This window comes from Trachurus japonicus, chromosome 10, assembly GCF_045865225.1.
Source record: "Trachurus japonicus isolate A0001 chromosome 10, Traja_1.0".
NCBI lineage: Eukaryota > Metazoa > Chordata > Actinopteri > Carangiformes > Carangidae > Trachurus > Trachurus japonicus.
In genome coordinates this window covers 18578522-18594067 of record NC_140916.1, presented here as the reverse complement: position 1 = coordinate 18594067, position 15546 = coordinate 18578522, and the positions used below count along the sequence as shown (strand labels likewise).

At 45.1% G+C, this 15546-nt stretch overlaps 1 protein-coding gene across 1 annotated transcript; it reads left to right on the top strand.

Moving 5' to 3' along the window:
- Positions 1-7482: 7482 nt before the first annotated feature.
- wfs1b (Wolfram syndrome 1b (wolframin)) lies at positions 7483-15054 on the top strand. The gene is made up of 10 exons (XM_085789766.1): positions 7483-7696; positions 8332-8718; positions 10436-10512; positions 10694-10838; positions 10966-11139; positions 11275-11355; positions 11530-11690; positions 11792-12028; positions 12140-12258; positions 12509-15054. Exons 2-10 carry the CDS (start codon positions 8334-8336, stop codon positions 14058-14060), a joined length of 2931 nt encoding a protein of 976 aa, XP_085645892.1. The 5' UTR covers positions 7483-7696; positions 8332-8333; the 3' UTR covers positions 14061-15054.
- Positions 15055-15546: the final 492 nt, after the last annotated feature.

The window sequence follows — 15546 nt, the reverse complement described above, 5'->3', positions numbered from 1 at the left end:
AGAGCCACCCCACACATAAGGAGCACTGCATGCATTATAGTTTGTGCAGCAGGCTGATGATCAGACAGAAGTGGGTGTGCAACACATGTTGGCTGTCCACTGGGGCTGATTTACGCGCCTCCGGAGCCGCCCGCTTGCTACAGCAGCAGAAATGTTATGACAAGACAAGCATCAACACAGCGGATGGGCAGGGTGGATGGATGTAATAGCAGTATAGTAGCCTATAGAGACTCTGCTTGTTGGGGTAAAGTGATACCGCTGGAGATGTTGGATGATGGCTTAATGCCGTGCGGCCGGCGCTGTAATGAGCTGTCAAATGGGAGATTAAAGGGTCGAGTGCAGCCGGAATGAGCGCTGCTAACAGCCTGGCTGCCTGTCCATCCTGCCAACCACACCCCACGGCGACATGCGTGCTGCTGCTGCTGCTGCTGCTGCTGCTGCAGCATCCTCCTCCTCCAGCCACAGAGGTCGGATGTCCTTGCACCCCGGGCCGCACAAGTCTAATGTGGTGTGTGTGTTGTTTCTGTCGCCGGTGTGGCGTGGCGTGAACCACGGACTGATGTGGAGGTCCGTGCATCACAAGTGGCCTGGTAGATAGGAGGAGGGTGACTGACAGTTAGGCTATAACTGTGTCTGGCTGTGTTATCACCACGCACACTTCCTCTTTGGCCCGGTGTGTTACCGTGCAGCCAGACCCACCGCATCCACATCCCTGTCTGTCTGTCTGTCTGTCTGTCTGTCTGTCTGTCTGTCTGTGTCGATATGGATAAGGGGCTGTAATGCTGTAAGACACACGAACCTCAGCCCATGATGAAGCCCGGTCGGTCGGTCGGCGCCTCTCTCTCTCTCTCTGTCCATTACACCGCGCCACAGCCCGTCTACAAATTCAGTCGTCAGAAGTTGTGTGTCGTTACAAACCGAACAAACTCACCTTAAAAACAGACGTCCGGTCCGGTGCTCACAAGTGGCCCGGTGTTGAAACGCCGCTGCCTAATTTCGCTTCACATCCAGGAAGGGAGGGAAGGAGGGAGCGAGGGAGGCTGGAGGCTGGAGGCTGGGCTTCGGTGCTGTTAACTCACCTCAGCCGCTCACCGGATGCGGAGCTCGGCTGACAGCACAACGGAGACCGTGTAGGACTTGGTGTGTCCCCCTCCCCGTGTGTCAACACAGCGGCTGAAGCCCACTCTCCTCCCGCTCACAGACCGCACTCAGCTCCGGGCTGCTTCTTCTTCTTCTTCCCCTCCTCTCGCGCCGCACGTTGACATTTTCCTCCACGCCCACGTCGCGTACACACTCACACACAAACACACACTGGAGTGCACGCGTGACGTCATCCGCTCCTATAGCCAATGTTACATCCACTTGAGTGGGAAAAAATGATAAATAAATAAATAAAACGATTTCAATGCCCGTGTCGACGTGAACGTGAAAAAAAAAAGCCGGGCGGGCGTCGCCGGTAGCGTGATAGAAGCGCGACACCTGACTGCGTGTTCAAGAATGACACCGCGCGCGGTATATGCGTGGACACGCCGCCGTTGCGGGAGGAACGTGCGGCGTCAAGGCGTAGGGTGGCACAGATAACAGAGCATCCTATAGCCTACTATAGTATCATCAACACTTTGACATTTGCTTTTCATTAATCGACACAGAAGGAGAGTTGGCCTGGAAACCAAAACCTGTTTGTGAGCTAGATGAGACAAAACAGTCACATATAGGCTATAAAATAAAAAATAAATGAAGACATTCACTATACAGCTTATTCCATAGAGACTGGCATCTTTTTAAAAGCTGAAGCATCGTCTATTTTTAAGGTTTTTTTTAAACGTTATTTCAGGAAGATGTTAGTGAAAAATAACCATGTGTCACATTTGTCCTTAGGTTGGTATTATGTTAGAGAGTGAGCTATTACAGTAATTGCTTATCAATTGTATTGTTATTAAGGCCACCAATATATTTTCATTTGTTTTTATTAATTTATCTAATTAGATGATATTTCATTTCATAAATAACTTGATGAACGTGATAAAGCTTTTATACAAAAGGTGCCTCTTGCAAGGTAAGGATGCTATTTGTAAATAAATGTTTTTAAAAATAAAGCATTATCACAATCATCATCATAACACAAACTCAAAAAATACCCACACGTTTCCCTCTATATTTACCCTTATTTGTGACAGAGGAGTAATGTAACTGAAAAACCTGTGATTACAGGTGAGGCCTCTAAATTCAGTAGATTTATCCAGGACAAAATGACTCGTCAAATCATAAAAGTAGGTGAAATAATCTGACAATACCAAAGTGGTGTGAGACCAGTGTGACCCAGTTTCTGGAGGATGCATTACTTACGCACAGCTGCCTGTCTCTGCCTCTCCACACTGTGCCTGCCTGTGTGCCATTCACAAGCAGCACCATATTCATCATCACAGCATATGCAGCCCATTGCTGCAGGGCAGGAGAGGCCATAGGAAGTGGGAGAAGAGGAAAACCTAGACAGGGATGACTTTCAGTTGTCTATATCGACATTGAGTCTTCTTCTGCAGTGGTCGCTCACTCGTCCTGAGGGGTGCCGTTTAAATGAATGGGACATTTTTAATGAGATAAGGCAGACAAGCAAAGTGGGTGAGTTAGGAGTATTAGCTGTGCCCCATTCAGACTGCTGAGGCCAGCAAACAGACACACAGATGGAGTGATAAAGTGAAAAAACATTGTGGTTGCAGGAAGAGAGCAGTGAGGAGAGGGCGGGATGTGTGTCCTGTTTTATTTTGCTGAAGAATTGACTCAGAGAGCGAATTTGTGTCATGGAACGGTAATGAGTGTTTCTTGTTAATTGTTTTGCCTGAGGTATTTTTCACAGTTTCAGGCAGTGTGGTATTTTGTGAGTCTTTGTGTTTGTACTACACCTCCTCTGAAAGAGAAACTGGTGATTGTTAGACTTCTCACAGAGAGGATAAAGGAAACTTTTCTATATAAATAGCCTTGTGAATGGGCCTCGTGATAGCTCATCCTCAGACAAAGGAAAAACCCAAGGTGATGGTGATGATTAAAGCATTAAAGGTAGGTGAAAGGCATCCTGAGCCTGGTCTATGAGCCAGAGAAAAGGTATAGGATTGTGGGTTAAGTTATACAAGCATCTTAGACACAATAGATTTATTCTCAGGAAAGCTATCTCACTCATTAGCCTTTTTCCATCTCTTTTGCCCATACAGCTGAGGAACACATGTGAAGAGTCCCTGTTTTTATTAACTTAACATAATCATCTTAGGTTTTCAGCATATCCATGAGAGCTGTCCATAATAAGCTTAACATATTCATGACTGCTTGCAGATTGATCTTATTATAGCTTTTGCAGATGGCCTTTGATATTCAGAAGTAGCAAGGGAATCAATTGAGGAGCTAACCTAGTGTCTATAGAAGATCTAGTGTAAACACACTCACATATACACACAAAGGGACACCGAGTCAAACATCAGGTACCTTTTGGGCAATTTCTGGAGCCAGCCACCAAACTGACTTATTTTCCACAATGTAAACCCACATCCCCGATCTGGAGTGCTTGCGGTGACGTAACATTTTCATATGAAGGCAATTAGACTTCCCAGGCATGACTCACCACTGTTAGTCACTAAAAATTCTGAGCCTGATGTTCCTGGTCCATCCCCAAAAACCATTCATTCATAATGTGAACATAACAAGACGACAATTGTATGTGTAACCATATAACAATGGTCTTTGAAGCTGCTTTGGGTGTGTAAAAGCTTCTCAGACACAGGGATGTAAATCTGCCAGTGCTCTAAGATGTGAGGTGTTTAATGGAAATTCTGCTTTAATGACTCAATTAGAAGAGTTTGGAAAGTTAGAGTTTCTTAGTTCCAGTGACTCAATATGTAAATAAACAATGGGATCTTTAGTGGGATGGGATTTTTAGTTTGAAAACAGGACTTATCACATGATTTATTATTACAGTTTACTGTACACGTTGATTTATATCATTTTACTGTGACAAAACACAAAGAGATTGTGAAACTAACACGAGCCTGGACCTAAATGGTTGTGATGACAAACGGCTTGTCTGTTTACAACACTATTCACACTCTTCACGTGTATCATTTAGATTGTTAACTTTTCCTGTTCCACTCAGGCCTCAAAATAGCAGCAGATCAATACAAAGGGGGCTGGCAGCTGAAGAAGAGACATAACCCACAGGAAGGAGCAGAGATTTTCCCCCACTTGGAAAATGTGTAGGAGGTGCCAATGATTTAAGCACAACTGGACTTCATAATAACAGATGTATATTATGTTATATGAATTAGAAATTGTATGTTTTAAAATGACCAGTCGGTGGCACCAATTTTACAAGATGTGGCTATTTGCCGTCTAAGAAATTAGAGAATTTCCTGTAGGTTAAAGCCGATTTGTCTGTATTCTAATATAAACATGCAGGTACACAATTTACATATGTATATAGAATAATGAACTATCACAGGTCTTGAAAATTGAGCAAAGTGCTAGCTGGCTCCGGTTCATCCAGAATTACAGCCCATCTCCCCGCAGACAGAAACTTCAAAGGTCAGAGCAGTTCCTGGGCTGCGTTTGTGATGGAAATACTCATCTTCGCTGCAGTCAGTGTCCGTTCTCACATAACCCTCCTGGTTGCTATGGTTGCTGACCATATCTCCTCTCATCCTCTTCAAGTGTGTCTTCCTGTGAGAGTCACTGGCAATGCCGGGGGAACCCATGGGTGGGGTCTGTGCTGTATTTACAGGGACCTGTTACCATAGACACAGACAGGAGATAAAGAAAGGGGTGGGGGTCTGAGTGAAAGCTGGACTAATGGCCTCTATTCTGTTGTGCTATTCGGCAGCTTTAAATCACTGCAACTGAGAGGAGAAGGGAGTCCAGATATGAAATTAGGAAAGACGACAGGGAGTCTCCATCACGAGTGTTGAGTCAGTACTTCCAGGAGACGGGGGATAACGACAGAGACAACAAACAGACTGATGTGAAAAGACCAGCTTGTTTCAATCAGCTATGACCACATGGTAAAAAGCTGCAAGTGATGACTGTGACAATCTCAGACAGGGGCTCCGCAGCCCAAACAATTTTTTGCAAAGGGATTTACATAATCAAAAGATTTGGACTCATAACAAGCTCATTACTACGAATATCTGTCTTGTCTTGAGCTCCATTTAGATGAGAATTGCGTCAGTGAGTGCATGTGTGTCCAAGACCACTTTAAAAGACAGATTGCCTAATATAGATTGAAGGTGTGCATACCAAAACCAGTACAAGGGTCCTGCTTATCCTCTCAACTGGATTGCATTAATCTACTAATTGGGAGGCATTTACATAACTGCTTTAATGCAGCAGCAGTTAAGCAATTACTGCCCCCATTTCCTTCTTTTCCCACAATGTGGTATCTGCACTCATTCGCAGAATTGGACTTTAATCTCACGGTTTCTTTTTTAAATCCTTCTCTTTCCTGTTGTCTGATATATTTCCATTTTTTTGCCTGGGTCCTGCACTTCTGAACTTGAATGTTTCCCTTTCCCTTTTCCCCCGTGCTCTTGATCGGAGAAGAAAAATACACACTGAGCAAAGTTATAAGCTCACAGTGACATAACCTCAGTAACTCGTGTTTGGGCTTCATCAACATTTTGTTTTCACAGAATGAAATCTGTAGAAAATGCCACATCTAAATCACAGATGTGTTAGACTATTAAAATTAGTTTTTTTTAGAATAAGTCACTCCAGCTGCATTTGACTGTACTCTCTGATCCTAATTTGGATAATTACAAAAATTAGTTGTTGGCCTAACACCGAATCGAGGGTGAATCCGCACCGTATGCTTTTCTTAGACTGACTTTTGGTCACTATAATTCTTGTATATTCCTTCCCACGGCCAGTGTGACTAGAATATCAGTGACAGGAGTGGTAGGCAAATGGGTCAGGCTGAAGTTTGAGTTTCCCACTCACAGTTTGAAGGCTCTCACCTCTTATTAACCTGACTCTACTCTTCCATAAGGCTTCCCCTGCTTGTGTGGTAGTCACAATCCACCAGCTGCCATCCTGAGATTTGGGACTGGGCACTGTGAATTCAAGGGTCAAAAAGGAGAAAAATCGTAATAATCTATTGTGCTACAATGACCCCCTCATTAACAATTGATAAAACAGCTGATAATGTAGAGACTTGAAGATGATCCCACTCACTCAGTGCTTTAACTTCAATAGGCTACTTGAGTTCTGCCACTAATTATTTAAGTCGGTGGCTTTAGTAGTCTTTCATTACTGAGCCTATGAGACTAAATGTAACACTGTAAAATGGCATCATTAGAAGTAGAATGATAATATGTCCATCTGTGTTCGTAGGCAGAATGTGAAGCATTGCGATGAGAATTGCGATGAGAAGGTTTCTAAACTCAGTAGTTGATAAGCACACACCAAAATTAGTTAAATCCTGGTTTTCAGCAGAGATCTCTGCTCTTTTTAAACAGAAAAGCAGTGAGTCTTGACTGGTATCTGTTGAGAGTCACTGACTTGAGATTTGGAACAAATGCACATGCAGTAAGAAAGTAAAATCTGACTTGCTTTTACTCCCAAAGGCAGTGAAATATGTCATCTGTAAAAGCGTAAAGTTTTCTGTTTTACTTCCTCCTCTCACCACAGCTAATGAGTGTTCAGTATCAGACCTGTACTGTATGTCCTGTCTGAGCCATTAATGTGATGCACACTGGATTTTATTTACATATAAGGCTTTTACTGTTTCTTTATTCCCTGTTATGTGGACCCTTACCAAATCATAATTGAATTAGGATGTAGGCGGTGGTTTGTAGTGAACTTGGAAAACTCACTTTCTCACTGTGCAGCTACAACAATCTAGGGGATCATGACATCTAGCACACTTTGGGCATTTTCTCTTTTCTTCTTTTATTCTTTAATCTAAATTTGACAATTTCACTTATTGTTGATATAGCCTATTGCCATTTTGGTTCATTTTTCTTTTACTGTGTCATTGTCCTGTGGATTTCTGAGTTACAAAAATGTTTGGATATAATACGTAGTTATAATAATATTGGGGTTAGGGTTAGTAAATAAGTAAATAGATCTACTCATATGTAAACAAAAACATGTCATGTAGGCTATCGCCATCTCCTGGTAGAAAACTACACTCCATTGTTGCAGATATAAAAGGAAATCGAATGAATGATTTAATACAAAGTGAAAAAACAACAACAACAACATTAAACTCAATTAAACATATAATTATCATTATATTTTAATGTTACCCATTTTAAATGGTGTTTGTTAACTAACGAAACGTATGTGAGCCTGATCTGAACCACACTTACCTTCGGTGATTGATTGTTCAGGACTGAGAGAACTGAGCTGCGCCTCCGGTCGCAGCAGCCAATCAGATCGCGTTTGGAACAGCGAAGTCTTCCGTCTCGACCAATCACAACAGGCACAAGGTGAAGTGGGCGTGGCCGTGGAGCGGAGCAGCTGGCAGACTTTCCTGTACATTGTTGAGTGTGTGTTGTTTGGAGTTTGACCGACCGCAAAACAGCGAACCGGAGGAAGGATTTCACAGAAGTGAAAGCGAAGAATGACTTGGGACACCGAGTAAAGAAGACACCGACTTGTTCCTCGAAGCTTTTTAACCTGGGAGATTTAGAAATAAAGCGGTGCGCTCGTGGTAAAGGTGAGCGGAGAGCTTTAGCATTAGCAGCATAAGCACAGGTTATTTTAGCTGCCTTGCACATCTGCCACTGTCTTCTTATATGTCGGTTACATTACACTGTAGTAGGCCTACTGTATAGCTGTGGTTTATGAACTGAAGATGAATTATTATCACTAGTTGGGTCATTTTGCATGTCCAAACAACCGGTTTAATCGGTGTTAGTGGAGCCTGCTCGGGTCAAGGGGGAGTTCCCTAAACTGCAACAGGACTCATCACGTTTCCAGTCACGGCACTTAAAGGATGTCACAGTCTCAATATAGCTGCCCGGGGGTCATTTAAAAAATACTGTCAAAAATAGACTGCAGATCACATGACGAGTCTGTTATCATACAAAACAAAATGTTGTGCACAGTTTAAATAAAGTAAAGTTAAACACAGCTCAGCTATGAGTCATGGAAGCAAGTGCAGGTTAATATCCAGCTATAGTCTGTAACTGTAATCATTTATCAGTTATTGTAGGGTTGGGCTGCTGGGACTTGGTGGTGGCACATGCTTTAGGTGCCACAGGTGTTTTCCTCTGACAGATTCTCAGTGATTTATCTGCCTGTGGTTTAGTTTTCTTTTGCCTGATTTGTTGTCTGTGCTTTTTTTTTCAGCCATGGAGCCGTCACTGACCAGCAACTCATCCACCCCAAAACCGAGCCCGTTATCTCCCGCCACCCTCAGGGCCGGCCCCTCCTCATCCTCCTCATCCGGCTCTTCTGCCGCCACAACCACACCAACCTCAGACCGACCCAGGCCTAAACTCACCATGCCAACACCTCCAGCCACACCCTCCTCCTCCTCCTCATCCTGTCCCTCCGCTGCCTCCCCTCGTTCCTCCCTGTCCACGCCGCCTGCTTCTCCCCTCCGCCCGCCCACCAGGACCCTCTCTCATGTGGGCCGATCGCAGCTCAACGCAGCCACCACCACCACAGGGAATCCCCTACATGGATCCTCAGCTGCTGCCGCTGCTCCTCCGCCTCCTCCCACACCTGAACCAGGTGAGGATCCGACTCTGAACTCTGACCTTTTACACTTTAATCCTAGAAAAAGAAAACTTCACTGCACAATTTCACTTCCCTCTTCTTCACCCATCACTGCAGGCAACACTTCCTATTCAGTGCATGTACAATAGCATCACCATGACAACTATAGACACTTACCACAACATGTAAAGCGGCCTCTCCCATTTCGCTGACTTGAGAAGAAAAGCCTGTCTCACCCCTATCTTTTCACCGACACCTTCAACTCTGTTTAGTTTCCACCAACCAAATCCAGCATGTAAGATTCACATAGAAGGAGATGTGTTAGTTCTGCTGAGGATATCATGTTTTCATTTGCTGCATGGCTGTGCAGTGACATCTTGTTAATATGAAACACTACAGGAAAGTGTGTAATCTAACACCTCAGCCATTTTTACAGTACTCGGACCATTTGTTTCCATTAGCCCAACTCCCGATCCCTGAAAAACACACACACCGCACCATGTGTGTTGTTGTCCATAATGCAACAGGTAATAATCATAATGTAGCTAGTGAAAGTAAAAAAATGGGACAGATTGCATCATTACCAAGCAAGCTACCAGCTGCTGTTGACTGTGCTAAGCAAACAGTTATTTCAGGGCTCAGGTATGAGTATGAGCAGACATCTGATGGAAGCTTCTGGGTCTCAACACATTCCCCTCTGCTTCTTGTAACACACAGGCAGTCACCACCACCACCACCACGCACCAGTATCGCTTACAGTGTGTGGGTGTTTTTGAATCTTGGAAAGGGTTTCCACATTTTGTTGCCACCCGCCCCATCTCTTCCCCTGGTTAAACAGATTTGTCGTCTGCTTTAAAAAACAACACCTTTTCCATGTGGTCTGCTCGAGGTCTGGCGAGGCATTGGGATTTGAGAGAAGCAGATGTCATCAGCTGAAAAAGGAGGACAGGACAGCTAAAGCAGCAGGGTTCAGTGGGACGGTGTTATCAGAACAGGAGCTGTTTTGAGAAGGATTTGAGTCATGCTCTGGGATCACTCATGTCGTCACTGTCACACCACAACTGACCTGTTTCTATATGTTAATGTTTTTTTTTTTAAGTATATTTTTTGGCTTTTTTGCCTTTATTTGATAGATCAGTAGAGATGGACAGGAGAGGGGGAGGCAGAGAGAGGGGGAATGACATGCAGCCACGCACCGCCCCATATGTTAATGTTTATGTGGACCACGTGTGCAGCAGAGTCATGAAGAAACATAAATAGAACACAAATAAAACCTAATTCATTGTATATTTTAATTGATTGATTGAATTTAAACTGTGAGCAACAAAATAAGAACAAGACATAGGAATACAAAGACTTCTAGTCTTGTTCGCTGTTGAATTTCAACTGGAAATGGATCGGTTGACAGTTTTAGGCCATGTAAAGTGTGGAGTGTATTCTATCAGACAGATGGGTCAGCAGAAAAAAGAAGAGATGTTTCTGTGTGTGTGTATCTGTCTGAGTCTGTGTGTGGGGGTGGTGTGGACTTGCTTGACAAGGAGGAGACAGAAGTTCACAGTTATGTCCCAGACTACAGCAGTTGCTATAAAACAGCAACAGAACAGCAGAAATACTTACATACAAGAATGTATACAGTTATTTGCAGCCATTGTATTCAATAGGCACAAATGTGTCACACTGTTTGATTGAGTGTCGCCTGTACGATGAGTTTGTTTTGTTTTGTTTCTTTCAGAGGAGCCTGAGGAGGAGGTCAGCTTTGAAGACCTGGAGGCGAGAGCGAAGGCAGGAGATGCAAAAGCACAGACCAAGGTCAGTGTGGATGGACTCACTGCAAATGCCATTGACTTAAATGGCCATATGGTGGGCGCAGAACAGATCAGCCAAGTAATTATAAATGTTATTTTAGGGTGACATATTGATGGGAAGGTCAGTAAGTCACATTGATGCTGGCCTTGCATGTCTAAGAGTGTGTGTGTGTGTGTGTGTCCAGATGGGGCGTTACTACCTGGCATTAGCAGAAGAAAGGGACGAGGAGCTGAACAACTGCACAGCGGTCACTTGGCTGATTCAAGCAGCTAAACAAGGACGCAAGGACGCAGTCAAACTGCTGCAGCAGTGCTTGGGCTCCAGGAAAGGTAGCAAAACGTCACGTCACACACCCTCACTCTGTAGCTCATTAGCAAACACACAAATCACTGGTTGCCTGGGAATAGTTTGGCTTTTCACATTGGGCACGTTTCCTTTCCATCGTATTCTCATCAGGCATCACTTTGGAGAACTTGGAGGAGGTGAAGAAGTTGTGTACGGAGACTCGCTTCGAGAGAGGAGTAAGGAAAGCCGCTCTGCTCATGTACTGGAAGTTGAATCCAGAGAGGAAGAAGTCGGTGGCCATTTCTGAGATGCTGGAGAACGTTGAACACGTCCACGCAGAGCCAGGTAGCAGAGGAAACATATCTCTTTTCATCGCACGGGCATCATACAGTTTATTATGTTATTATGAAACTGAAAGGAAAACAGACTAAATAAAAATAGGTAGCACCAACTCCACCCTAATCATTTCCTAATCTCCAGGGAAACCGGTGTCCCCTGGTCCACTAAACAGCTCGGCCAAGAAGCAGAGGAGAGTCCTGGAGACAATGGTCACCAGTGAGGGTATGTGTGAAGTCATTACAGTTGTGCTTGTTTGTATGCATTTTGTAATAAGTGTCTTAGATCTCCCAAAGGGAATAATCGCATTGTTTTTTTAATTTTATTTAACCAGATAAAATCATATTTACACTAAGAAAATGTGGCCTCTGAGTTAACACACACTACATGTCCATGCAGCCAGTTCCCACGTCGGTCTGGACGATTTTGTCGAGATGACTAAAAAGTACGCTCAGGGTATCACGCCGTCACCAGTGATGGCCGCTGCAGGAGACGACGACGAAGATGACATCGACGGTGTAGCAGTGAAGAATCCGGATGAGCTGCCCCTGCACCAAAAGGTGGGAAACTCATGTTGATCAAGTTTACCGTGTCTGCTAAACCCCCCGGACACTGTGCACACTCATTCATGTCTTATCACTGACAAATGTTTGTTCTCCAGCTACTGAAGTTCCCCCTCTACGCTCTGCTGGAGATCAAGGAGCACCTCATCGACTGGGCGTCGCGGGCCGGCATGCAGTGGCTCAGCGCCCTGATCCCCACCCACCACGTCAACGCGCTCATCTTCTTCTTCATCATCTCCAACCTCACCATCGAGTTCTTCATCTTCCTCATCCCCCTGCTTGTTTTCTACCTCTCGTTCTTCTCCATGGTCATCTGCACCCTGCGGGTTTTTCAGGTTAGTGACTGACAACTGCTACCGCTCCTCTAGATTCTGGATCAAGCTCAGGTAAAAAATAAAAAATAAAAGTTGCATCTGTGCAAGTGAATAGTACATCTGTGTCTGCAGAATTCGAAAGCATGGGAGAACTTCAGGGCTCTGACGGACCTGCTGGCTCACTTTGAACCTGGGATTGATATGGAGCAGGCTGAGACCAACTTTGGATGGACGCACTTGGAGCCTTATCTGTATGTTCATCCCTGTTTACTCTCAGCCATATGTAAACATGTTCATTTGCATGTTTGCAAACCAGTTTGGATTGTTCACGCTCCACTGGTTTTGTTTTACGCAGATACGATCACTTAGCTTTATCTGAATCCTTTTGAGGGTTGCCATTAAAGGTCTATGAAAATGAATAGTCAAATTCGAGAAACAGAAAGAAATCAATACAGCAAATAACAAATAATTTGCTAAATGCTGTGGTTTTTCTGTCTGCAGCTACTTCCTGCTTTCCGTGGTCTTTGTGGTTTTCTCCTTCCCTGTTGCTGATAAAGCCTGGATCCCCTGCTCAGAGTTCGCCGCCATCGCCCTCTTCTTCACCATCACCGCCTTCCTCAGCCTTCACGCCTCCGCTCAGCTCTTTGCCCGTAAAGCTCTCCTCACAGAGGTCCTCTCCGGCGCCTGCTCCCTCACCTACCTCCTGCCAGACTCCCTCCGGTTCCTCAAGGTCTTCGGGGCGACGTTCATCACCGTGCCTCTCGGGGAAGTCGTGGCGTTGAACCTGGGGATGCCGTGGCTGCTCTACGGACACCTCTTCTATCTGCTCTTCCGTATGGCCCAGCTGAGAGGCTTCAAGGGCACGTACCTGTGCCTGGTGCCCTACCTGGTCTGCTTCACCTGGTGTGAGCTCTGCTTGGTGTTCCTCAACAACGCCAGCGCGATAGGACTCATCCGCACCGGCGTGGGCTACTTCCTCTTCCTGTTCGCCCTGCCCATACTCTCGCTGGGCATGGCCGCCATGCTCATGATCCAGCTGCTGCAGTGGTTCCTCGCCCTGGAGGTGACCAAGATGGTGGTCACGCTGACGGTTTGCTTCGTGCCGGTCGTGTTGAGGCTCTGGACCCGCTTCAGCCTCAATCCCATCGCCGTCTTTCGGTCTCTGTCGCGGAGCAGCGTGGTCAAGCTCATCCTGGTCTGGCTCAGCGCCGTGGTGCTCTTCTGCTGGATGTACGTCTACAGGTCCGAAGGCATGAAGGTGTACAACTCCACCCTGACGTGGCCCGAGTACAGCAACATCTGCGGCCCGATGGCCTGGAAAGAGTCCAACATGGCCCAGACTCAGATTCTGTGTTCTCACCTGGAGGGACATCGCGTCACCTGGACGGGGCGCTTCAAGTACGTCCGCGTGACCGACATCGAGAACGGCCCGCAGTCGGTCATAAACCTGCTGCCTGTGTTTGTGGGGAACTGGATGCGGTGCCTGTACGGTGAGCCGTATCCTTTGTGTGATGAGATGAAAAACGCCACAGCGGAGCCCCAGCCTCTTCCCGCCCCGGCCCCTCCCCCCGAAGAGCCCCTCTGTAAACTCAAAAGACTCGCCAAGCACGAGTGCCACGTGAAACGCTTCGACCGGTACAAATTCGAAGTCACGATGGGCATGCCGCTGGAGAGGAAGACCAAGAACGGGACGATCATAGAGGACGAAGACGCGACTAAGGACATAGTCCTGCGCGCCAGTAACGAGTTCAAGTCCGTGCTCCTGCACTTGAACACAGGGAGCCTGGTGGAGTTCAGCACCATACTGGAGGGGCGTCTGGGCTCCAAATGGCCCGTCTTTGAACTGAAGGCCTTTCACTGCATGTCGTGCGGAGGCGCCAGCGTGCCGAGGCGCAGGCAGTACAAGATCGAACACGACTGGAGGCGAACGGCGCAGGAGGCGCTGCAGTTCGGGTTCGACTTCTTCTTCAACCCCTTCCTCACCGCTCAGCTGGAGCAGCACCCGGGCACAGAGACCGAAACAGAGCTGGTGGTGACGCAGGAGCAGGGCTGAAGAGATCCAGCAGACACACCTGCTAAAAAAAAAAAAAAAAAAAGGAAAACTGAAGCTAAGACGTGTGATTAAAAAGTGTGTGATGATAATGCGACCTTCAGTGAGAGAACACTAATGATTGTACGCCTCTGTGCTTAACAGAACCTAAATGCAATATCGTGTTGGAGAGTTACTTACTGTAGTGGAGTGGACAGACACTTAAATATTTATGGGATCTGTGAGTTTGTGTTTGTGTTCTTCTGGGTTTTCGGCCAAAATGTGTGAGAATACATAATATAAAGAGCGGGAGGTTTACAAAAGGGGAGAGAAACAGACTGTTTTAATAAGTGAGAAAACCACGATCAAACTCCTCCAGCTGGAGTCACTAAACATTTCATCCCATCTAAGCTGCATTTGTGGTCACCATAAGAGTTAATGTTCACTAAATCATTTTCATTCAGTCTGTTTGCTATTCAAACACAGTTTCATGTGAGTTGGTAAATATTTTGTTGGGCATCCAGTATGTGGCCAAAATCATCAGTATTGATATTTACCTGTTATATACTACGCTCTCATTTTCTTGTTGTATCTGTGGCCTACAAATGATAGGAGATAGAGATTTTTGTTTTAATTCTTGTGATAACTCTAAAGGTTTTCATTAACTGTCAAACTTTAATCATTTTAAGTCATACACTACAGTACATGTAATTTGGAAGGGGCTGGTGCTGGAAATTACTTAAAGTGCCTTATAAGACGCAGTGTCAGTTGAAAATAATGTTTTAAGCCTTTACCTTTTACAAAGTTGACCTGCCTCTGTGCTTGTATTTATTACATGTGTATCTCTGCTGTTTCTCCTCTGGTTGTCCTCTTTCTCCTCCCTTGTGTTATCTCCATCTCTGCTGTGCAGAGATTTTAATATATTGAATATTTGCAGCCCCTGAGTGATGATGTGATGATGTGTAGGACGTCACTACTGTTTTCTGTACTGTGACCCCCATAAATTTGATGAAAACAATTGCTTCTTGCTGTTTTTGTTTAACATTAATTATTTTGAGACACAAACTTTTGGTTTGAAAGAAGTTCTAGTGCAATAGGTGGGAAAAACCCAATGAATGATGGTTGACTTTCTTGCAGCAGTAGTTTCAAGGTCCTGGTAGGTATTGTGCTTGCTGACTCACTACCATGATTTACTGGGACAGTTGAATAGAACAGAGCCATTGTTCATTTTACCTGTCAAGATGTCTGCAGTGAGAAAAGTGTATTCATGGGTTTGAACTCATAAAGACTAAGCCGGTATTACTTAAAGTCAAAAAGTATATAGATGAAAAAGCCAATTTTGGTCTCCATACAACATAATGGTTCAGGTTAATGGTGTTTTTTTTTGTATTTGTGCAACAGAGAGTAAAGACAAATGTTTGTAATTATATCATTAAAATTAAAAAATGGTGATTTTCAGTTTCCACATGGGGGCGTAGCAGGAAAAGCTAACTAAGTCATTGCAGAAGTG

What these genes read in the sequence shown, in the direction of transcription:
- wfs1b (XM_085789766.1), top strand. Translation starts at nt 8,334, where the DNA reads ATGGAGCCGTCACTGACCAGCAACTCATCCACCCCAAAACCGAGCCCG. An exon ending in TCCTCCCACACCTGAACCAG is followed by an intron (nt 8,719 to 10,435) that starts GTGAGGATCCGA and finishes TGTTTCTTTCAG; the next exon opens with AGGAGCCTGAGGAGGAGGTC. An exon ending in ACGCACTTGGAGCCTTATCT is followed by an intron (nt 12,259 to 12,508) that starts GTATGTTCATCC and finishes TTCTGTCTGCAG; the next exon opens with CTACTTCCTGCTTTCCGTGG.